The sequence below is a fragment of the Neolamprologus brichardi genome, chromosome 1 (assembly GCF_056152115.1).
Source record: "Neolamprologus brichardi isolate AB-2024 chromosome 1, ASM5615211v1, whole genome shotgun sequence".
Lineage (NCBI taxonomy): Eukaryota > Metazoa > Chordata > Actinopteri > Cichliformes > Cichlidae > Neolamprologus > Neolamprologus brichardi.
This window is the reverse complement of record NC_142104.1, coordinates 7,881,755-7,907,821: the sequence shown is the minus strand read 5'-3', so window position 1 is coordinate 7,907,821 and position 26,067 is coordinate 7,881,755. Positions and strand designations below refer to the sequence as shown.

The 26,067-nt window shown below is 39.0% G+C and overlaps 1 protein-coding gene across 1 annotated transcript in view; it reads right to left on the bottom strand.

The window, feature by feature from the left end:
• Nucleotides 1–25,411, bottom strand: part of LOC102790501 (collagen and calcium-binding EGF domain-containing protein 1-like) — a 37,549-nt gene extending 12,138 nt beyond the window's left edge. Inside the window, exons 1-2 of the mRNA XM_087846871.1 lie at nucleotides 25,070–25,411; nucleotides 23,269–23,349 (exon numbers count right to left, since the gene is read on the bottom strand). Coding sequence (XP_087702997.1) covers nucleotides 23,269–23,349; nucleotides 25,070–25,182 — 194 coding nt within the window. The 5' untranslated portion in view covers nucleotides 25,183–25,411. The remainder of the gene's footprint in view (nucleotides 1–23,268; nucleotides 23,350–25,069) is intronic.
• Between the last annotated feature and the right edge of the window lie 656 nt (nucleotides 25,412–26,067).

Sequence of the window (26,067 nt, the reverse complement as noted above, 5' to 3'; positions counted from 1 at the left end):
ACCAGCTTCCAGTTTGAAGACAGATCTCTACTTTTAAGATCAGGCTGGATCAGGTGACCCTGAATCCTCCCTTAGTTATGCTGCAAAAGGTGTATGTTGCTGGGGGATTCCCATGATGCATTGAGTATTTCTTCTTCAGTCACCTTTCTCACTCACAATGTGTTAATAGACCTCTCTGCATTGAATCGTGCTTGTTATTAATCTCTGGCTCTCTTTCACAGCATGTCTTTTGTCCTGTCTTCCTTCTCCCTGAGCCTGGTTCTGCCGCAGGTTTCTTCCTGTTAAAAGGGAGTTTTTTCTTCCCGCTGTCGCCAAAGTGCTTGCTCATAGGGGGTCATATGATTGTTAGGTTTTTCTCTGTATGTAGGGTCTACCTTACAATATGAAGCGCATTGAGGCAAATGTTGTTGTGACTTGGTGCTGTATAAATAAAATAAAATTGAATTGAATATTTCTCTGTAAAATAATAAAAAAAAACTAGGGGTAGCTCAAGTACTGTGTCCTTTATATTTCATCTAATGGTATGTCTTTAAATTTCATTTTTTGCACATTATTTACCTGCTTGTAAGTATATTTGACCATGCTAATTTAATTCCAGAACAAAACATATTTTCATGATAATAGTGCTGATAATCTGTAAAGTACAGTTGAGCTTTTAAAATGTTGGCAGAACACTTCACAAGTACTTGTTGAATGGCCTAAGATGTTCATAAACCCTCTGTCTCCATATCTATGTCACGTGTAATGAGTTGTGGAGGTAAACAGTGTTTGAACTTCTCTACCAAGCCCTTGTTTGTCAGTCTTCACCGAAGCATATCCATCACCTTTGATGTGTGTGTTGTATTTGAGGAGTTATGATACAAATGTGTAGAGAAAAAACAAATCTGAATGGTAACAGAATCTGCTCAGCAATAGTGAATACTAACTGAACTCACTACACATCTGTAAACTGTACATACATAAGCAGCATGTCAGTCTGAGCAGCTCTCCCCTGGGTGTCTCTGGTGGGTGGGACAGTGGAGGCTGAGGCGTCTGGACAAGAAGTTGAGGGTGGAGGAAGAAGTGACCCGTGTGTTTTTGTTTTGGAATGTGAAAGTATGTCGGTCAGCATGACACAGCCTCTAAAACACACCCCATTAAACTGGAATCAGTCATGAGGTTTGTGTGTGTGAATGTAAAGGTTTGTGCGCTGGGAATCTGAGTGTGTTTCTCATTCTCTTCATTATATATAATAGTTTTAGAAGTTGTAGTATAATTTTGTTGGCTAGAAATGTTTTATATTGGCACCAAATATTAGCAATTAGTGTCATTTAATTAAAAGAAAAAATGTCGGGATCTGCCTGCCAAAAGTCAGACAATGTTAAGCATGCATGCTCATGTCTGTGAGAATATAGAATATATGTGTATATATGGTCTTATGTGTAGGAGAGTCTGTGTGAGGGCTTGGATGCCATCCAGTAATCTTGCAGCCTTTTAATGTCAGTCAGGATTTATAAGCGAACCAAACGATGATGTTAGCAAGCACCCTCTCCGCTTTTTTTCCATGTCCTCTCAGTGCACTTTGCTTCACTCTCCTTATATTCAATCTATGATTTGAAACACGTCAATTTATATTCAGCCCCTCCTATTAGCATTACTACTTGTTGACATATTCTGTCTCGCTCTCTCATCTGCTCAGACTGACATGATGCCGGCCTCCTGTTGCTCTCCAGCCAAGAAACCTGATGAGGTGTCTACCTTTTCCATCTTCATTTCATGCAGATGAATATTATTCCATCCTCCATAAGACTTTCTGAGGCCAGGAATGGTCACAACCTTTTACAACAACCTTTAAACTGCAGTGTCAATCAGGACCAGCTGTCTGATGAACTTCAAATGATGCTTCTTTTCCCCACAGATACTGTGAAGCATGAACAAACCATTAAGGGGACACAACAGCTTCCCAAAGAATGTAACTTAACACAAAGTGTCCCATTTTAACAAAAGCTTGTGTCCAGAGTAGGAAGCAACAGTGTCCACGTGTATGGACTATTTGGACGTCAAAAAATGAATCCTGTCAACTTTAGTAATATTCTCAATGTTCCTTTAGCCCTACAAAAAGCAGCTAAATGACAGAGGTCACATGACTTGTAAACAACTAAGACATCAACAGCACATTAACCTTCATGATCATCCAACAACTTTCTGAAACATTTATCAAACTTATAACCATGTGAAGCTGACCAACAAATAGAGACATATTTTCACATTTTTACATGTAGCCAATTTAGAATCAGAAATTAAACTAACAATTATCTCTTTGGACAGTGGGAGAAAATATGGAAAGGCTCCAGCTGACCAGTAGGTTAGAAGCCAGAAACCTCTTGCTGTGAGATGACAGTGCTAGAAAAATGCACTCCAGTACTGAATACCTGAAAACTCCTGGGCTTCCTACTACCTGATCACCAACAGCATGCTTGTGTGCTAAAATAAGATGGTAAAAAATAAAACTGCCAAACATGTTCATGTGGGCATTGCTAAAGGCATTGCTAAAGTGTGGAAATATTGTGGATCTATATTTGCAGAGTACTGTTTATATGTCATAGTTTATCTCTTTACTGTGATAGGAGCTGTGCCGGTTAGAGCCACTTGCCTGCAGCACACAAGAGTTCAGTTTTGGTCCCTTTCAGCTTCCAGAATTTCAGAACACTTTGACAAAGACAGCAGCATTATAAGCACATCGTACTACGGTGGCCCTGAGAGGCCAAACGGACTGCAACTTAATAAAACACCAGCAATAAGAAAAATGCTGCAAAAGCACACAAAACACAATGGAAATGGGAAAAACGACAACGGAAATAGGAAAAAACACAAGGGAAATGTTTCTGGGGAGACAATAACCCGACGGACCAGTTGCAGGAACCCAAAACATGGTAGGCGTGTTTTATCATGATTCATATAATACTGATGACGGATTTTTAGGCTAATAGTTAGGCTAACACACTTACCTCTCATCTTTTCTTTCCTCACAAAACCAATAGATCCTCCACTTCTTTTAAGTGTCTTCCAGCGCAATTCTTAGCATATTTTGGATCCTGCAACTGGTCCGTCGGGTTATTGTCTCCCCAGAAACACTTCCCTTGTGCTTTTGAAAATCAGTTTTTTTTCCCATTTGTGTTTTGTTTTTTCCTATTTCCGTTGTGTTTTGTGTGCTTTTGCAGCGTTTTCTTATTGCTGGTGTTTTCTTAAGTTGCAGTCCATTTGGCCTCTCAGGGCCACTGTACACATCAGATACAGAAACACAACCCATGGAAATAAAATGGATCCAGCAGAACAGTAACCTTAGAAGATCAAAATATGGACCTACAGTAATTGCCGATAAGTATTATTACTTGTATCCTATAAAGCACACAAATACAAATGAAAGTACAGTTTCATAATTTTCTTAAGAAATAGCAAATAGCTTTTGTTCAAGTGTTTTCTTAACAGTCATAAACAATGAATCTACTAAAACAAATAAGCAGTCACGACACTGCAGTGTTGAAAAGATTTTTAATGAAAGCTAGGAATAAACTGATCAGTTTTCCACTGTTATTGTGTTGGATAGAAAAGTTTATATTAAAGGCGCGGCATGATTTGGATGTTTATGTTTTCATTATCTGTTCTGCCCTATGAAGTTAGCTTAAAGGAACCCATGGCCTTGTTACGACCCCGGTTCACCCGCAACTCACTAACAGGCCTACATGTACTACTTTGTGTTAGCTGGCCTATGCTACTGACATTTCTGTCTCTCCAAGTCTACAATAAAATATAAATACTTTATCTTGTAATTAGTAGTATTAAGAAAATACATGGGTGATAGAGAGGTCTGGACAGGATTTGGGCAGCCTCTTTTGGCTTTTGTTGATATACTGTCAGTGCGGATGTAATTAACTGTGACAGCTGGCTGCTGTTTTTGACAGCTTGTGTATCTAGAGGACAATTAATTACCATACACAAATCATTGGAATTTGATTGGGCACTACATGGTTTGTGCTTATCCAATAAAAGACCTTGATTAATGATCTGTGATTGATACTCACACATCCTGCAGACAAGATTCCCCAAATTCTTGTTAATTTTTGGAGGTTAAAAGAGAGCAATGCAAAATCTATTTTAAAAAAAAAGACTCAACGGTGTCTGTTGATAGTTTAGCTTTGTTTAAATGTTTAAATGCAACCTCCAGGAAGTCATAAGTTCTCCATATTATAGCATACAAACTTTGGTTCTGTCCATCTTCTCCAAACAGTCAATTTTGCTGCGGGTGGCTGACCCGTCAGCTTCCTGCCCAGCAAGGGGTACAGGCAGGGCCATGTAGGATCCTAGCCTGCTGTGGGAGCTGTTGCCAAAACCAGCATGGCGGCATTGGAAGAAACTCGAGGACAGTTTCCAGAGGCAGGCCTTGGGGTAGATCATTTTACACTAAAGATTATGTACTTTAGCAAGGGGTCTCCTTCCAGGGGGGGAATGTTCATTGTTATGTTTTTAAATCCGACAGTACCTTGATTTATTTTTGCATTTACAGGTGGGAAAGTTCTGCAGAGGATATTACTTGTAGCACATAGAGAGAACAGTGGTCCTGACAGTAGATCAGTGTGTGTATGACACTTACCATGAATATTGCTCCAGTCACTGTGCATTACAACTGCCTTTCATTTAACTGAGTGCTATTGTTTTGCAGAGTTTATACAGAGAAGAATGGATAATAGGTCTTAGCATTGTCTTTGGAAATGAGCCTCATCTTATTTCCCATATCTTGCCTCAAGGTGCCAAGATATGGGATGAACTGAGGCAGATGTTAAGATGTGGCAGGAAATATCAAGAAATAAAAATAAAGGAGGTGGACATTGATAAGAGGTTTAAAGACAGGGACGAAGGTTTTTGTTGGTTTAGAGTTCTCCCTCTTGGGACTCTTGTTGGGGGAACACAGGAAGTGGAGCTCAGTGAAGGTCAACAGCCCCTTGACATACTAGGACAAGAGACTGTTAATGTGTGAATATACGTGTGTACATCTTGTCATTTTGATGGATGCTGCTTTCTGATGTGGCATATATGTGTCACAACTGTGTTACAACATGTGCATCAGCTGTGATGTAAATGATTTATTTGCTCAACAAGTCTCACAGTCGCAGGCAGTTCAGTAACTTGGCCGGCTGTGGTGTGTATAACAATGTGATGATGAATTACACTGAAGCACATTAGCACAGTGAGACTGAACAACAGAGCACAATTTTGGAAGGAAGCCACATTTATCTTTAAATCTTTATATATATGTGTTCTGAGAGTCGCTATTGTCCGTTTTCTCTGTTGAGATTTGTAATTTTCTTTTCAATGTGTTGCTAGTCTTCTTGTGGTTCAACTCTTTGAAGAAAATTTTATAAGGTGTTCTTTCCATAAGCCCTTTGTGTGGGTTTTTAAATCTGCACTGAAAGCACACTCATAGTACACAAGTTCATACTTTTCTACCCATTGTTCCACATCACAACTGAGACATCAAGACAATTCCAACTACTTGTCCTTCAGAAATATTCCCAGGATTTCTGTCTCCACAAATTAAACAAAACCCGTCCTTGCGCCAGCTTCCCCCTAAAGGTGTGATGGTGTTGCCCACATCACAAGTACATCTCTTAGTGTTAGTGTATAATTGTATGTGTGTGTTCTTTTCAACTCGTGTAAGTATACATATGTGAAGGTGTTGAGCACGAGCACATCCTCTCTGTTTATTTGCTCTGCCAGCCCACTTCCAGGACCCAGGCCTCAGGGGAACCATCAGATCTCTGGTCTAACAGAGGACGCTTTGACTGGGAGCCCAGGAGGCCTGAGCCACTTCCACCAGAGTGCAGTCTGACCTGCACTTCTCCTCCCCTGTGTTATGCCTCACCTCTCCCCATTTGCCATGATATCTCCTGCCTTCCTCCTGCCCTGACTCACTTTAAAAAAAATACCTCTTAAACTCTTCCCTTAATTTTTCACTATACAATTTTGCGTGTCTTAACAACAGAGTAACAGCAGCAAACTCTTAATTCTATGCAAAGGAAAACATGCTTGCTGGAATTTGTGAAACTATTCCTAAACCAGACCCCTTACGTCTTGTTTGCACTTTGTGCCATCATACAGAAAACCTCAGACCACAGACGAGTTGGTCAGCTTAACCCGACAATGTCATTGTGATATTTTGTAAATGGTGTTTTACCAAACATTTCCTGGAAAACTGCTTGCCTGAATTTCATGATTCATTTTCAAATTTCATGGCAGATTGTTAAACTAAGGACTGCGGTTTTATTTCAAAACAAAATAGGTTAATAAGTGCCCAGTTGTTAAAGGAATGGGACACTTATGAGGCAACATGGGATTTTTGCTTCCTTTTGCTGGCGGAAAGGTTTCATGTAAAAAAGTTTGCTTCAGTCATTCAGATTTCCTTACCTCTTATTCTCATGTCATTTCAGAGCCGCCACTTGTGCCTGAACTCATTTGCTTTGTCTTCCAGCCTTTTATTGTAGCAGAACTTAAAACTGAAATTTACCCACAGAAAGGCCACAGGTCATGCTGTCAGACAACGCTGCTAATTATTCCACCACCACCACCACCACCACCACCACCTCTGCAGCCTATTGTCTGAGCCATGAGAAATTGTAATGAAAGCCCTAGAATACAAAAAGTACTCTTACCCAACCTGTAAAATATAATAAAAACAAAGCAAAGTACTGATAATCACTTTTCTTCTGTTCAAATACCAAAGTCAAGCTAAGCCATAATCCTAGCAGGTCAGCTGATATCAGTGGTGGCATCAGCTGATGCCTTTCTATCTATAATGTCATTTTATAATTATGTTCATCCAAAATAATTAAATTTTATATCTATAACAGTTAGTTATAAAATAAGCTGAGCTGCCCTGTCCACAGCTGCTGTGTACCTACATACTGCTTTGTGGCCCACCACAACTCCTTTCATATTGTGACACATTTATTAAGTATCATACTTGTTGTCACGGACACCTGCTCTGTTCTGTGCTTGGGGTTTGCTCTCACTACAGCCTGATTTCCATGTGTGCACAATGTCGGGTATCCAAGAGTGGGGCCAAACTTCCAAATGTAAATTCATTCAGATGGAAATAACAATCATGTGACTAACATATGCCACTTTATCTCAAACATGGTGATATGTGTATATATCTGAGCTCCACATTCAGCAAACACGGCACTTGTTCAAACAAAGTGGCAGCAGCAAATAATATATATCTACAAATATTTTTGCCTCCTTTCCCAGCAAAAAAGCAATAAATGTTAAATATTAAATGCATCAGACTTCAGGGCCAGAAAAAAATTACCTTCTTTTTCATCTGGAAATGATGACAGACACTGAACAGCAAGTCATTTTTTCCAAAAACACAAGATAAAATCACCACATATTTAAAATCTATGTAAATGTCTGAAGGGGAAAAAAGCAAAATTTAATAAAGTGATGTGACAGCAGTTGAAAAACAACTTTCAGCTTGGCTTAAAATCTCAATAAATGACTTTTCCAGGTTCTGGGAAAGTTTTACCTCCATAAGCATCACAAGATGAAAAATGTAAAAAATAATAACCCACCTTGTTGCAGTTCAAATGATCTCTGCGTCAGTTTTATGCATAACTCTTTTACAATGTGGCAGCCATAATCACCATTCTTAAAACATCAGCTGTTAACTCTTAAATGATCTTAAAACAAAATGAACAGAGCAAAGCAATTTCCAGTCATTTGGACTCTGCTTGTTGGAGTTTGAATCAGAACAGCACTGTACCTGACTAAGGGCTGAGACTGAGAAAGGCTCATCACTTGATGAGAGTGTCTCAGAGCTCTGCCTGTGGTCTCTGGCCTTTGTGACCCTGTCGTGGCTCAGTGTCTCTGCAGGAATGTGGCATCTCTGACCCTCTGAGCCGCTTTGCTGTGACAGACACATGTATGATCTGCTTTGTCCAAGTCTACAGGGACATGAAAGTATTCGGCATTTTACCTGACATGAAAAAAGAGCTTGAATGGAGAACACATGGGGAAGGAGATGAAGAGGACTTGACAAATTACATGTTTATGCATGTTTATAGCTATATTTCTATGGAGGCATTTCAGAGTAAATGTTTAAAATGCTGCCAAAAGCAAAATGTAAATATAAAAAAATCTTGGGTTTTTTTTGCTTCTTGGTTAAATTTGAATCAAGAGGTTTCTGACTCGTAAGCAGAGCCAGACAGGAAAGCACATACACCTTAAATAGCAAATTAATGATCACCATTGATATTCTATAACAGCTAAACACGTCTATCCCTCTAATTGGCAACAATTTTACAGTTAGAGTTTCAGTGTTTGTAGCAGCTGTAATGTTTCAGACCTCAAAAAGTCTTTGATTTACTCACTGGCCCACTGATACCAGATGTTAGTGCCTCTTTCCCACATCACGAAAGCATCTTGGGAGACCACAAGAAATATTGTCATTTACCAAACCGATGTGTTTCCATCACATTACTCACTGCATCATATTTTGGCATAGCATACTGGCAGAAATTTAGGTGAATGAAAATCCAGCAGTGGACTGGCAAAGTCAGACTAGTGCTTTATGCGTGACAAAGAGAGAGACGCTATCAAAAGTAACACTTTTTTTTTGTATGGATACTATTTACTTTAACATATTTATGGAAGTAAAACACTGAGATGAAAATAAGTGTAAGAGAGAGTGGTGGGCATTCTGAGAGAAGGGCAACCAGGGACCAAAGAGGAATGGCTAAGTGCGAGATAAGGGTGAGGGAGCAGCTAAACATTGAGGTCAAGCTAACGACAGACCCCTCATAATGATGTGTCTGGTTGAGTTTACATGCCAGACAGGAAAAAGCTGCTTCTTAAGGAGGACCTTTTACTAAAAATCTCACAAGAGACTAAAAGTAATGAACTGATAAAACCAAAAAGTTCTTCCAGATCTTCTAAATGGCCTCACGACTTCGTTGATGTTGGAAAACTTTGAAGGCATTGCAAGATTTATCACTGTTTTTATCTGCAGCTCCCCAGTTGTTGAATTCCACACCCCCACCATTCCCTATTTTAATTTTTTGCTACACAATACACGTTTCATGCACACAGACACATGCACACAGCTGGGCTTGTCGAATTCAGACAATACCACAACAAAAATGTTGTTCCGGTCTGTTATCAATTGGCTGGTGATTTGTTTTGTTGAGGTATTAATAGTGACAGGGTGGCCATAAAAGGGCAGAACAGAGCTAATCTAGAGCAGATTGTTTGCCAAAAAACAGCCATTGTGCTTGTCCAGAGGGCCGTTCAGGTGTGCGCTAATCAGAAAAAGATGGAATATGATTAGTGGAGTTTTTGGGGAGGTCCAACTCTGGTCTAAAGCCTTCCAAAGACAAGTATGCCTCCATTAAACACAGGAAGCATAACTCCGAAGAATCATAAAAGGTTTTTTTTCTGACAAAAGGTGTTTCTCATTGTAATGAAACATAGGTATAGGTATATAGCTCCATAGAAAAAAATGATTTGCGGACTCCAAGTGTGAGAAAAATGAACAGGTTAATGTTCCCTCAGCTTGGGGTTTGTTGATCGTAATCCAAAGTACACAGACAGAAAACGCCAAAGGGAGAAAAGTGAGTGATAGTTTGAATCAGTTGCCTCTGCGGACTCCAGGATGCAATGCAAACAACCTGTAAGAGGATCGAATTCAGTCCACTATTTTTTTTCCACTTGATGAGAGTTTCTCTGAGATATTAAGAGCTCGAGGGTAAATTTGACCTTATCTAATGTGTGATGTGGACTGCGCTGAGCTGTCAGTACCTTTCTTTCAGTATAAAAGTCCCCAGAAATCACAGATATACTCTGTAGGTATCAAATATGTGCACACATATGTTTACGGTTTAGCTCATTTTGTCCCACTCATTGAAACTATACATCTATGTACAAACTAAGACAACATTTACCCTTATGGACACACACTCACCAGCATAAAGGATGATCTCATTTATGGGCACCTGTACGCACAATCATTCAAAGGCAGCTACTCACATAAAAGTATCAAATGCAGTGATATTCAATCCAGAGATCTACGAAGCACACGTGCACATACTGCTACAGTTTGTCCAAACACACGACACGCACACACAGAGGGATGCATCTGTTCCTTATTACTGTACCTGTTTTGGAGTGAAATTAAATCACCTCCTTCCATTCTTCAGTCAGGGGGTTTCCTGCTGTTTGACATGACGGATTTTAGCACCTAATTTCACTGTTTACTGTTTTTCCATTTTTGTATTAATTCTGTCACTAAAAGATAAGCCTACCGGGCCTGCTGGTGAAATATAAGTTATTCTGTGATTGATGATTAAAGCACGTGCAAACAGCACATTCATCATGAAAACAGAAAATAAATATAGCAATCAGTTTCAATAAGGTCTTTAGGGAATCCTTTGGAGAAAGGATGAAACTCCCTTAGTTTCCTCAAAAATGGCACATTTCAACTCAACTGAGAAACACTGAGTTTCTTTTCTTTTCTTTTTTTTTTTAAGCAACATTGGTGTTTTTATAGCTTGTTTTATGGCTTGTAAGCAGAGGGAACCACTGCATGCAGTTCCTTGTAGGTCTTTAGATACAAGCCACACACATCATAATGTAGCACTCAGAAGAGAGAAAACATATGGGCATGCCCACACATATGAACACTCCTGCTTCTCATCACCTGCTACAGAGAGCAGCTTTCTTTACAACCATGCACAGCTGATGCGTCTTGCCTGTTTTTTTCTTCATCGCCACATTTGTTTTACACGTGCTATCGTCGCCACTGCAGGAAATTATAGAAAAGAAAGGTTAAAACTTTTAAACATGTCTTTTAGTTCTTCTTTGCCTGGATTACTGTTAGGAGCAGTTTGTATTTGATTTCCTTCTATCAATATTCACTGCACTTTAGGCAAGAATGTGAGTTTTAGCTCTTCTTGTGACATGGGATTATTATTTTATCATCACACACAATGTAGATGTTTCTTCTGTGTGGATGAGTTTTCTGGTTTCTATTTTCATACACCAGTTTTAATTCTACTAACCAATCATGTCTGAGAAGGCTGGAGCATGACAAACACGGCATTGACAAAATTCAATCTCAATCTCTGAAGATGTTTTAGGTTTTTATTATCTCAGACCTGGAAATGTACCAGTTTCACCGGAAGACCTGAGAGCTGCTGTCCACAGACAATAGCTGAAGGCTTGCCAAATGTATATGTCTGATTTATATGTCTAGAGGAAGTAAAACAAATGCAAAAAACACTACCCTGTCAAAGTAAACATAAAGCACATTTATGGCTAAATTGTATTTAGATGCGTTTCAGGCCTTAGTATTGTACAAAGTGGACTCTGGCATAACTGAACAGAAATACACTAAATTAAACACAAATGTGAAAATGCCAATTCAATGTTCTTCTTATTCAATTATACATGAATAAAATATCAAGAATTAGCTGCATCAAGATAAAGAGTTAGTTGTGCCCGTTCTGTTGTCAAGTGCTATTGAATCATTTTAAAGGAGTCGAATAAGAACAACTATATAATTAAATAAAACAGCTGTGCAACTTATACTGATTACAAACGTCACATCTGTTTCATGTTTAAGGAAAGTTTACACGCTACTCATCAGTCCACATTGATCAGGTTATGCTGTCTGTTGCCATATTCCATGACTTTTTCCACCTTTCTTTGCCTTTAATGATGAATGAACTGTTACTCAGGTTTTTGAAAATGCGTAAATTAAAAATGTGGCCAAAAATAAATGCGTGGAAAAACACATGCGGTCTCACTATCATGTCCTAAGAGTTTTCTGTCTTTTTGAGCTTCACATTCTAAGTTAATATATTTTAATGCTGGTTTATGCTTTATTGAAAATCTAAAGTTCAATTTGATTTTTATGTTTGCTGCATTACATATTTGCTTTTGGTTTCTTTATTCTAGTAAATAATTCTAGAAAACTTCATCATGATTTCAGTGAGTCTTTGATTCCTGTTCTTACTTTATAGGTATTCTGGTGATGACTTTCATTATGCAATCTTGTGTTTTGGTTTATGTCTTGATTTCTTTTCTTCGTCACCACAACCTGGATGACTGATGTTATTAAAAAATAGTGACAAGTCAGAACATATATGACATGCATACTGCTTAGTGTTAACAGGGGTCCCGATTTGTTATCTCTCTTGCCCACATATTTGCATAATGCCCCCAGATTTGCAAGACTACAAAAACCTTTGTGGTATCTGAAATCTCTAACGTTTCTGATGCTTCTGATCCAATAAGGGAAACTGAAAAGTTGGGAATGGAGGGATAGTGGATAGATAGAAGGGGTAAGGAGCCTTAGAGAGGAAACTGAGAAAATATGTGATAAATGTGATAAAAGGAAACAGGAGACAGTATGATAAAATGTTAGGGAGGAAGGACACAGGAAGATTGAAAGAAAAAAACAAAGCATGACGGGCCAGAATGGATGGATGTGTCAAGGGATAACATGAGGAGAAGATAAAAAATAGAAAAAGTTCAAGTGACAGTAATGGATTCAGAGTGTGATGAATGAAAGAAAAGAGTTTGAAATGAGAGTGAATGTCATGTGGATGTGAGCGGAGCAGAGGTGATGTCCTCCTAAGGGAACATCTCATTCACCCAGAGCGACCCGCCAGCAGAGCCTCACTCAGCACTCCACCACATGTAGTCATCTAGGTGGGAAGCCAGCTACAGGAGAGAAAGGAAAAACACACAGCACAACCTGCCTGCACGCTCTGATTTCCACTTTCTGATCCTTTTATAGACCTTTACAGGCGAATCCCCCACTGAGGCGAACGCTCCAACTGCCAGTGTGCAGCTTTCTTCCATATGGATCAAAAAGATACCTCTCTTTCCAAAGTCACACAACACCTCCTTTACTTTTCTTTCTTTTTTTCATCTTGGCACCTTTCTTTAGCTCTCCCTGCTCCCTGCATGTTTTTGTTTCTTTTTAGTTATACATTTGCGGTAATAAGGGATATACTGGTTGCTAATGGACCAGCAGGAAATGCAAATGGTTGTTTTATAACGACTACTGCAAAATGTTTAAAAGTACTGATCGAATTGAATAAAAATTACCCACATCAGAGTGCATCAGAATAAATGATATCTGAAGAAATTGTGTTTTTCTCCAGACTTTATCATAATTACATAAGCTACAATTTGTGTCAAAATAAATTTGTTAAATATGGGCAAAATCTGGGTAAAATATTGCATATCACTGCATTAATCTTCCTTACATAAACAAAGAAATCTCTTTCTGAACTCCAAGGCTGAAAAAAAGTGAAAACTACATAATGGACGTTTCTTGAATGGATGGTTTCTTGAACACTTGGCATAGCGTCAAGCCAAAACTGGGCAGGAAAAACAGTTTGGGAGGATCATGAGTCTCTTCTTGTTCTTTTTACTGCTCTTTCCCAAGTTTCTGAAGTTTTCTTTGTGAAAAATGTCAACTTGCTATCAAAGAAACATGCACGCAGAGGCTGTTATATAACTTATCTAAGTTATTTAAATGGATGAATGCATGTTGGGTGAATGCCAGTAGTAGCATGCCAAATTATATTAGTTCTCATGTCGTGAGTGCCATTTCAGAATTTGCTTGATGACTCATTTCCGTTGTTTGTTTTTTGCTGTTGATTTTTTTTTAACAACTAGTGATTTCAGTACTTTTTAAAAATACATTTTATTCCAACTAAGCCTTCAAGCTACCCCATTTCATATCACTAAGTATCTAAGAATGTGAAGAGTCCCTTTAGGATTCAGAGCTGAGGCAAAAGCCAAATCTAATGCAATAAATCCAAAGGAGAAGAGAGGGAGTTTAAGACACTGACATAACACAAGGTGTCACAGAGCAAAGTTCACACACAGAGACACACAAGGATCACCATCATCACAATCTATCAGCCTCTCAATGAGTTAATCAATCACCTCAGCATGTCAATCAGTCAGTCAACAAATTGGTCAGTCAGTTAGACATTGAATGATTTGGTCTAAATGAACTTTGAAGTTAGGGAGTCATTCACCCGGAAATAAGTGTTAGTTCAGTTTTTACTGCTGAAACTTTACACGCACTCCTCACTCAGCGGGACCGTGACACCAGAGACGTTCCCTTGTGGCCTCATCTTACCCTTTCCCAGGACACATAGGTCCTAAGAGGTGAAATTATCAGGACACAAGCAAAGGCTGCTGGGTCAAATCAAGAGTGACTAAAGTGTTTCCTGTCACACTTAGTTCTTTTTCCCTAAAGAGATCAGCCGTTATCATCTTTGACAAGGACAAAGGCGGGACCAATTTCTCAACACTAACACAACACTAACATATCTGGTTAGCACAAAAACTGTCAAAGCTGTGTAATCACATTCTCTTCAAACCAGCATCTAACATGTAAAAAACTTGTTGTTTATTACATTTGACCTGACCTCTACCCCAGCATTAATACTGAGGCTACTAGATGGAGGCCTGGCTTGTGTCTCCCCAGAGCAAAGCAGAGCTCAACTAGAAAGAGAGAAGCTGGAGAGTGGAGATGGAGATGGAGTCCAGGCATGGAGGTGAGTCAGACTCCGTCGGGTCCCAGAAATGAACACTTTAAATGTTTCTGGGTGACACATAGGGCGGCTGTGGGTGGAGGGGGTTGTGTTTGGACTTGGTGCTTGGGAAGGAATCTATGCCTCTTACTGAGCACTTTGAAAGTTTCCATACATGTAAATATTTTCACCTCATCTGTTCTGACCAAAAGATATAGAAAGTAAAAGAAACATGCTGAACTTTTGTTTAGCAGAATGTTCTAATTGTGCTATAAATATACATACACTGTGGCATGACCTTTAAAACCACTGCTATCCACTCTTCAAGCATTTCGTGACAGGACTACATGTCTGCTACAGAATATGATTACAAGAACGGGAATCATCTGGGAAACATAAATGACATGTGTACCAATCTTTCTAGGAGATGTTTAAATATTCCTCTACATGGCTGAAAACGTTGACTGGCTGGTGGCACAAGATGAACAGTCAGGTACACGGCAGAGGGTGTTACCCAAGCAGTGCTCAGTTTCATGGTAATCAAATCAACAGTTACGGGATATTTCAGTCTGAACCAACGAACTGAAATAACCTGCTATCAAATTGACTTTAGAGCCACATCACTGTGTAGTTAAAACCAAACTTGGACGGATCATTCTTTCCTTAATAAAAATGGATTTTCTGCACAGAAATGTATTGTTTAAAATCAAAAGAGAAACTCTGGCCAAAACTGCTTTTTGGAAACCGCATACAGCTTGCATTTATCTGACATGAAATGCATTTGAATGCCAGGTAATGCAGTCGGCATGCAATCACAGAGGCAAAACAGCAGGATTATTGAAGGAAGGAAGCAGTTGTGGTTAGAAATTTAAGGATGAATTAAACTAAACCTCATAATGTTAAAGCTTGTATTATACCTTTGACCAGTGGAGCGCTTCAGCATGTGAGTTCCTTCACTTCTAGCCTAATCATAGGCAAACATCATATTAAATACAGTTAACAGGTCATTTATACAGGGGTTAACGTTAGGACATACATTTGCCAGTAATATTCTGGCCTGCTTTTAGATCCTCCATGCTTACTGGAAGTGAGGACCACGAGTGAAGAATTACCTCTATGGACGATTTTCAGACAAACAGAAAAGACGAATAGTGAACGTGAAGGAAAAAATGTGTGGAAAGGCTCAAGATCGTAGTGATATCAGAGACCCCTGCAAAGAAGCTTTAGAGGGAAAAATTCAGCCAACATGACCAAGGACTTTGTGACTCAGACCTGAGATATTCCTGGAACCAAAATCAGGGAATGATTGCAAATGCAGTCAACTGCACAGCATTTGCGGACTTTAGAAATTCCTCCCACATATGGCTACAACTTTCTAATGTTGTCAAATAAAATAATATGTAAAGCTGCAGTTCTTTCTTCAATAGCCACTGAATTCAGTAATTCTCTCTAAATATAGTAGTAATTTTATTGATGGTGGCAGAACATGCTGTTTTCAGTGCAATAGTAAAACCCAGAATCAAATATTCTTTCCACAAGAAATGTGCATAGAGTTGTGAAGAGAGTCTCATGATTATGACGATGTGACGCTTTTTGCTGAGCTGTTGTCTTAACTAGCTGTACACTTTGTTTCAGTGGATAGTAATAATAATAGTTCTAATTATTAGCAATGCTAAGTCATCTTGTTTCAGTGAATTTAACTGAAGGCAAACTTATCTGCACCTGATTTCCTGATTTCCTGAACTCACACTACAACAAATGAAATAGACAAAAAGTTTGTTATGGGTTGAACTTTTAAGCCTCATAGAACACAGAAATCTGGTAAAAGGACTACGTTTATCATGCTATTTTTTTTGTCTTACTGAGCACTTTCACACACTGCTTTTATTCTATTCTCACAGACGTCAGTGGATGTTTTAGAGAAAATTTGTGGTTCTTACCCAAAACTTTGACATGCAGACTGGCGCAGCTGGAGACTGAACCAATGACCCTCCAAATGAAGGAGAACTCACTCTACCTAGCCACAGCCACCAATTGCAAATGAAATGTCCACATCCTCTCTGTACTTGAAAAAAACATTATGTTATCCTACAGTCTGTAAATTAATCCCAAAGATGAATACCGCTTAAGAACTTCTCGGATATGATGGAATAAAAAACTATAATGATCCCGTTGGGACGGATGGATCATTGTAACAACAAAAGTAGCATAAAGTATGGAAACAATTAGGATCAACCATGTCTCCCTAACATTTATCACCATCCCCTACTTTGCCTGAGCAACAGCCTGAGCTTGCATACTGTAGCACGATGTTATGGGTGTTATCTACTGCAGTAATGAGCCCTGTAGGGTATTTAAACTAGAAAATGTCAATCATGTGAAAAAATTTGTTTATAGTTTAGTGGAGCACATCAGTCTTCCATCTGACTCCACAGCTGAGAGCGCTTAAAGCACGAGGGCAGAAAATTAACTCCCATCATCGTAAACCTGCAGTAACTGCCAACACAGACAATACGGAGACAATTCATACATTCTCATGCATAAACATGCAAACTGGCACTCACACTCACTCAGAAACAGGGTACAAATCATGTACATTTGGCTTGGCCAGGCTGAAATTTGACCACCAGTGAAGACAGAATAAGAACACAAAGTGGGTAGAACAATAGAAATGCAGAAATTGAGCTGATTCATCTTCATTGCTGTGAAAGCCACAGTGGCGAGGGGACATGCGGTCTTTGTTTAGATGGTGAGTTTAGTTCTGCACAACACCAGGAATCCCCCCTGAGACCGAGACATGTCATTTACATTTCAGGCATTCAACTAACATTAAGGCAGATGGAATACAGCAGAGAAAGGTAACACCAAAGCTGAGATAATCAGCGAAATAAACATTGACAGCAACCACTTGCAATACATGTTGAGTCAGAGCTTCATTGTGCTGACAACAGTTTGGACTAATTTGTATTTATTTAATGAATGCAATACCTGATTCATAAGTGAATGTCCAATATTTGTTACATATGACTGTCAAACATTAAAAGATCCTTTTCATAAAAGTGAAACAGCTTGTGGTAAGAGCAACCATGATTTACGTTCCATAATTTCCTTTGCTATTTTGACAGCAACTAAGCTCATTTTCTTTGGAAGGTGTGAATTTTTCCAAACGTTTAACATGTCTTCTTCAATAAAAGCTATAGAAATAGCACATATTCCCAGATTATTTGAATATGAGAGACCAGTGCCAGGTAAAGAAATACAATCCCTGAGAACCAGAAATTCCTGGAAAATGTACAGCCTGTCTGGACACTGCAATGCTGTGGGTTGAGATTAGACTGTCAAACTGACCTGGTGTGGGTCACATACAATTGAAAGACTTCAATTGTCCACTTATGGCTTAGCCACGACAACTCAGCATGGCAGGCCTGTCAATCTTTGGGTTTCTTTACATGTACAGAGGTCATGTGAGGTTATAATATAAACTATTTTCAGCAGAATTGCATTTGGTATTCTACGGAGGTCTTTTGAAAGAGAGGGAGTCAGCATTGTTGCCTCAGAATAGTGTAGGCGTTCTCACTCAAGGCTATGACAAAATGCTGTAAGATTGTGGATGGAACCTGCATTTTGTCTCACATATTAGATTAATCGGTGATTTGACATCGCCCAACATTCCAACATTATCATCCTTCTGGAAGACTAGGGCAGATGCATGGTTTTGCTTAACCAGAAAGACTATCATGAGACAATTTTGTCACTGCTCAGTAGGGCTGCCACAATTAGTCACGATTACGTCGACAATCAAAATCGTCGAAGACTGATTTAATAGTCGACGTGTCGTTTGAAGCTTTGTAAGATCCCAAAAGACGCAGGAATAAGTAGTAGGATTTAAGAGTGTAATAACGGACTGAAACAGAAGATGGCAGCACTGCATGTACAAGGATGCCAGCTGCCGTTAAACCCCGAAGAAGAAGAAGCTGTGTCCCAGAATTTATAGGGCAGCCCAGCTCAGTTTCCAACAATGGCGGCAGCTAGTTAGTTTTAATATTACTCTTATTATTCTTTCTGGGTCACAAAATAAACGTTTAACATATTTTCAGGCGAGAATGTAGCTGTGTAAACCTCAAATATCTGCTCAGTTTATCAAGACACCACATATTTTCAAAAGCGCTCCGACGTTTTCGGAGACGTCTGTTACTCACTAGCTCGATAGCTAGCCAGGGGCAAGGCTCACTAGAGCCGTGAGAACACCGGACTCCCAGCAAATCGTTTTCAAACCCACCGCCGTCTTTCGCTACTCAGGTTAAACATATATAAGTCACTTAGATAACTTAAAAATGTTATTGTTTGGCTTTTGTTTAGTATTTTATTTGTTCCTGAGTAAATCGGTTTGGCTGAGATTAAAGTTATAGTTTTTACACAGCTGAATAAACGTCAAGCAGACAACTGATTATCAGAAGTGTGAGATGCTCAAGAATTTACTCCGGTGTCCTGTTATATTTTAGATAGCAAGGAGTTTATTAAACTTCACCGAAACAATCTGCAAATTTCATTAAAATTGAATAAACCATCAACTTGTCTTTATTTTTAGTTAGCACATACCTTAAACACTTACAGCTGTAAGCTAATGATAGTTATATAAGAGCAGATGCTGCTGGTGCAATAAGCTGTACGTTTTACGTCCAATGGATGCATGATCTGATTAGTCGACTAATCGCAAAAATAATCGGTGACTAGTCGACTATCAAAATAATCGTTTGTGGCAGCCCTACTGCTCAGTGACAAAATTGTCTCATGACCCTGTGAAATGAGACCCAGGTAGTGGTTACCAGAAGAGGGTGATATATTGTCTGAAGTAGTCAGAACAAGAAAATGCTATTAACCCAGGGAAAGCTACGCCAAGTCTGTATAGTTTACCAAAGATACATAAACAGGGTGTACCTTTAAGACCAATTGTCTGTATGATCAATTCAATCACCTATAACATCTCAAAGTTTCTGGCTTTGATCCTCAATCCATTGGTAGGTAGCTATAAACACCACATCAAGAACCCCCTGATTTTGTTGAGAGGGTAAGAGATGTTATTATGGAGGATGTTACATCTCTCTTCACTTGTCTTCCAGTCACTGAAGCAGTGGTGGTAATTCGTAAGAGATTACAAGATAACTCTAATCTCAGCAACAGGACCACTCTCAGCATTGACCAAGTGTGTTTGCTTTTGGAACTGTGTCTTCATTCTACATATTTCACATACAATGGTCAGTAATACAGGCCGATGGGTCTGCCATGGGTTCCCCAGTTTCACCCGTTGTGGCCAACGTGTACATGCAAGAAGTGGAAAAGAGGACTCTGTTATCCTACCCTGGAACACAAACCAAGTCAGTGGTTCAGGAATGTCGATGACACCTGGGTGAAAATCAAATGTCAGGACATAACACAACTCACTGAACACATTAACTGATGTGGACAACACATCAAGTTCACCAAGTAGGAGATGGTAAGTGGCAGAGTAGCCTTCTTAGACTGTGAAATTTCCATGAGTAATTGGGGACGTTAAGTTGTAAAATGTGTACCGTAAACCAGCGCATACAAATCAGTATTCGAGGTTTGACTCTTGTTGCGGTTATCGCAGCTGGACATTTGTCAAAGCTGGGAAGGCACCTAAAGAAAGCTCCAGGTGACCATTGATCAATGACAATTGACCATTGATCAGTTGTCATTGATCAATGGTATTTGGTCAGTGGTTGTTGATCAATGGTCTTAATAATTTGCATATTAATGGTTATGAAACTGACCTCACAACCCATTGTTTGCCAGTGGTGCCTTTTTCCGTTATTGTGCAAATATACTGTTTATAAGTTGGGGAAACCTGCAGTCAGCTGAGACTGAAGAAGTCACTTGATTGACAAAATGTTTCTCCCACTGAAACCACCACGTCCACATGAACAGAATCAACTTTTGGGGATTACAGGGGTGTGTCCTGCCTTTTGGCTTGTGACTGCTGAACAAGACCCCAGTTTCTAAACAACCCTAATTGAATTAACAAGATGGATGGATGGATTAATGGAAGAGCAGATAGATACAATAGAATGATTTTCCTAGGATTCTATACGACCAAGCATTTTTGCAACCAGAGGGGCCGCCCCTTGCTGACCATTTAAGAATATAACTAAAGAGTGGCTGTATCCACCCTGCATATAGAGTTTATGCCCCATCATCAAAAGGCCAATTTTCCAATTTTTCTCTATCCCAATGAATAGGTTGCCCGTCTATGGCTGAGTAAACACAGAGAGATAAACTAAAATATATGCACACATAGGACCAATTTTAAATCACCAGTTAATATAACAGAGACCTTTAAACTCTACACAGAAGGGCCCCAGTCATCCAGCAAATTCAAACCCAGGACCTTGATGCTACGAGGAGGTAGTACTAACTACTGCAATACCATAAAGCTGTAAAATAAAGCAACAACGAAATAACACTGTGACTTCCCAAACTGCATTGTCATTGAGCATGCCCATAACTAAAATTACCCAGGATAATTTAGACAGTTGGGTTTAAATGCTCCAAATTATTTGTAATTTTCTTCCTTATTATAGTGATGGCCAATTAAGATGTCATGTGTGTAGCCCTTCATCAGCATGCTGAAATATTTTAATTGATCAAATGATTTATTCTTATCTTGTAAGAATTGCATATTTGCTAACTCAGATATATGCATGTTCTGTATTATCTGCCCAGATATACCACTTTGGCTATAGCACATGCTAATTCAATGCAGGTTCCTCCTGATGCTGCTCACATGTGTAAAATAATATAAAAAGCAATAAAACAACAGGATTCATGAGTGACTGAGCCAAACAAGACCTCACACAATGGAAGTTGCCACTTTATCTGTTCCATTTATCCCTTTTAGGGAATAAATCTGGCTCTAATGCATGTTATCAGTACAAGAGGGACACACTGCAGTTCTTTGACCTTAAGCCTTTTAGAACATGTTCATTCATCACAATACTAGCCACTGTAAGCTTGACTGGTCAAGTCCAGTAGATGGTGACAAAAAATAAGAGAGAGTAAAAGCCAGTTGTACTAAAATTGATGTTGCTCATGGATAAGTCTGACACACAGAGCAGCTGTAACTAACAGTAATTGTCTAGAGAAATGTGCTGGATAAAATCCAGAAGATTGATAAATCTATGACGGACGATGAAAAACAAATATGCGAGTCTCATGAAGTACCTCTTTTTTTAATACAGATGAAAACGTGGTGTGGCACTCATCGCTTATGTCTGGACAACATACAACATACGCTAAAACAGAATTGAACGTCATATATTATATACACAATGAACCAATCTGGTTTCCCCCTGAAGTCATCTGTGAAATCTTTTTGATCCAGGTCTGTGCTGAACAGAGAACAAAGAAAAGCATGGCAAGGAAAATACAACCTCATCTAATCCACCTCCTCCAGCACCACAGATCTCTCATAGAGCCAGAAATTAAACAAGACACAGAGCCTGTTACAGTCTAACCTTGAAAGTAAACAGATCACATGGTCTGGCCTCACACCAGACCTGGTGCCTCATTTATTAAAAGATATTCTTACACCAACAAGCAAACCTCAGCCAAAGTTTGGCTTCAGACAAAACTTATCTCGGTGTCAGCATTAGTGATCCATGTTAACTTTTTCATGTTGTGTGTGATGTATCATGAGGCGAAAGTCTTATAAAGTACCATAATTTGTTTTAAAACACACAGAATACAATGTCAAACATTTTCTGGAGACTATGAGTAATAAAGAAAAAGCACAAGAGAGGGGCCAGTTACTTCAGGTAATATTTCATAACTTTAGAGGATTGCTCTACACTATATCCCTCTAATCTTTTTTCAACTTTACTTGACTTTGTACATATTACATAAAAACTGCCTTTATTAAATGCTGATTCAATAGCTCAACCAAATTTGGTGTTGTTAATTAAAGAGGTTATTGTCCGTCTGTATGTATAGTATAATAAAAATAGCTAATCACTTCACAGACTGCTTCTACTTTTTAGGTTAAAATACAGGCCTTACTCCCAGGGGAAGGGGGATTCTTTCCCGAAATGTTTTAGCTTTGGACCCAAGCTGAAGTTCTGTTTTATTGTCACAGGGCCAGGAGAGTGGAAATCATCTCCGTGCTGATGGAAACTTCAGGGAAAACAACATTAGTGTTGCTAAACACTGAAATTAGACATTCTCTAGTAGTTATCAAAGAGAATCAACAACACAATTTAAAAAAAAGAATGTTCTGAAAGGTTATCTGACACGTTTATCTTCACCGAGGATTGTCATTTAATCTCTATGTAATGACCCTTGGGAATTTTTTTATTTTTCACTCCCAAGTGGATATGTAGAGTTTCCAAAAGGGGATAAACTATGTGGATTTGTGGAAATGACACAGCAGAGTGGTTTAGTGGTTGCAGAAACTGTTCCATAACCTCAGAATAATTCATGTTCAATTCGCCCTACAGGGATTAACAGGCACTCGTCCTTTCCTTTCACTCTTCTAGGGAAAACAATAGATATAAATGTATGATATAGAGTAACTGACTGTTGTCACACTTACTGGCCAAGATTTTAGGCCCTCGGTCCAAGGAAAATCCAAATGTATGATCTGAGTGACAGTTGCACAGCTTACCTGAAGCAAGTGCCATTCTTCCCATCGGCCCTAATGCAGGGATATTCCACCGTCAAGATTTTATTATCAGGACACTCCATTCTAAGCAAAAAAAGAGAAAAGGAAATATTGGCACTGTTTTCCAGCAGTGTTAAGCTACATAGTGTGGGGAAGTACAAGCAAAAGGAGATCCAAGGTTGGATTTGAAAAGGGGGATGATGCAGTTTAGCATGGAATTCCCCCATATTCAAAGTTTGATACCACAGGGAATCCAAGCTATTATTTGAAAGTACAGTTACATAAAAGACTGGTGTGAATCTAGTCTGTATGTATGCAAATGCATGGCATTATTGGAGCCCAACAGATTTTTTAAAATTTAGATTTCAGTTTTTGAATTGATATTTGAGGGTTTACCCTGATTCACTTTTAAAAGTATATATGAAAAATCTTCTGTTCTTTACAGTTGCAGTCTCTCCACCTGGATAAGTTTATGCTTTTATTTGTTTTATATTTTTGTAAATTAAAGTATACATTTTGCAGTGTTTTTAATCAAATAAACAAGATACCTAATGTCTTTTGACTTGCACTTACTTGATAATAAAATTATATTGTTAACGTAAACTCTAAACTAAATAAATACAAATTTTACTGAAAAGGTTTTGGTGAACTTGGTATTGACCAAGAAAGGTTTAGAGTGGCCAGATTTACAATGGATAAATCATACAGTTTGGATATTGCTAGACTATTACAGGCAACTATTTATTTGATATTTGTGATATTGCTTACAATACTTTGACTGTCTGGAAACATTTTTCTGTCAGCAATATCATAAGACATAACAGAAGAATCCCGGAGAATATTTAGAAACATAATCCCAAATAACTACTCTGACATTTTCATAAAAACTTAACAGCCATCAACACAGTCATATTTCCTGTGTGCACAGCCACTACTAACACTACCAGGGGTAGTAATGTGCTCGAGCAAGAAGGGCATCAATCACAGCGGTAATTTTCATTTCTCCGTAATAGAATCCGATGAACACACATACCCTGGAAACATAAATCTGAAGATGCAATGCCCATGTTTTCATGTCCTTGGACAAACGAAACTCTGGTTAATTACCCCGTGTTTAACCTGTTGCTTTGCGGTTTAGTGGTTTCCTCTTGTCTTCTACAGAATATTAGGAGCATGTGCTCCATTCCCATTGACTCCTCACCTCCTGACCTACTCTCTCCGGGCATCTTAACAGCATCTGTCATATTATGTCTGAGCACAAGCAACATTTGGCTCTCCTCACCGCAACCGATTTCAACCATTTGGACTTTCCCTTTGCTTTTTTGCATTTCCTTGAAAATCACATTAGATTAGACGCGCTGCAGCGGTTCATCCAGGGGTCTCCGTGACAGGCTGCTCACAGAGTATGTCGCAAAGAGCAGAAACCCATAAAACGTAGACTAAACTCTGTTATGATTTCTGGCACCGTATGCTAATCTGATAATGAAATAACTGTTTTGAGGTTTAATTGAATGCCAAACAAATGTAATGAGTGGAGTGGTAGCTGCCAAGAAACTTGCAGAGCTTCAATCTCACATTAATTCATAAAACCACCGTAAAGCATAAATAAACGATAAGTCAAACATTTTCGTGCAGAAATTTGTGCTACTTTTGAAACTTTTTATACTTCAAGATAGAAACGCACATAATACAACTTCTCTTAATTATGAGCGCAGCAGACATGGTTTCATCATCACACTGCCGTTCATTAACAATAAACAATATTGCCTATATGTGACCCACAACTAAAATCTCTGAGACTTACCCTGAGGTGTCCATTGCAAGCGTCGTCCTGATGGAGCTGGCACCAGATTCCCAGAGGAAAACGACACAGATAGCGCCAAATGGTAAAAGAGACGCACCATAAAGTTGACCCATGTCCCTTTTTGCACTCCGGGACAAATTATCTTCTCGAGTGAAAACGCCTTAACATCCGCCAAACGCCACTGTTTTCATCTGTCAATGACCCCCGCGGGTAGTGCCATCAAAATATCACAAATCCCTGTCAAGTATCCCGCAGAGGAGACGCACATGGAGCCTGTAGGATAATAAGTGCTGCGCAGTGCGTCCGAAGCCCCCTTCCCAACTTTACGCACTAAGGCAGAGACCTCTTGGAGAGCTACTGAAGGGTTTACAGCTCACTGTGTTCTCACTAATCCCCCCTGGATTTACATTCCAGCCTCCAAAGAAGCGACTTAACGCAACTGAGTATACAACCTTACTCCCCATTGGTGGTGATGACGTTAAACATAATAATGATAAAACAATAAATTGGCTAAACAGCATACATGATCCTAAATGACCCCCAGGCTTTACCGCTGTATTTGATAAATACATTCCTTGGAAGAAAGTCAAGCACCCATGGCGCTGTAAAGACTTTTAAAAAGTGCTTTAATAAGATTAAAACAATAACTGGTGTAGGAAAAAAAAAATCAAACTACTAAGCTGGCCTGATGAACTGCTCAGAGCATACAAAAATATCAAGAAAATGCAAAAAATATGTTCGCAATATAGCAAAGCTTCCAGTTAGACATTTGAAATGTGGACATTGTGAGTTTATCTCCAAACAGTTTCATCATGTTTGGATTTCATTTTGGAAACAGTCTTACTGAGTCTGTCCTGCCTTACTCAGAAAATCAGAAATGCACTTTGACTGGTGGAGTAGAATGTTGTTTCCTAGGAGCGGCAGCCTCCTGATAGATTTTTTGGAGAGACCCATGAAACATGCATTAATAGTAATAATAGTTTTATAAATAAAGCATG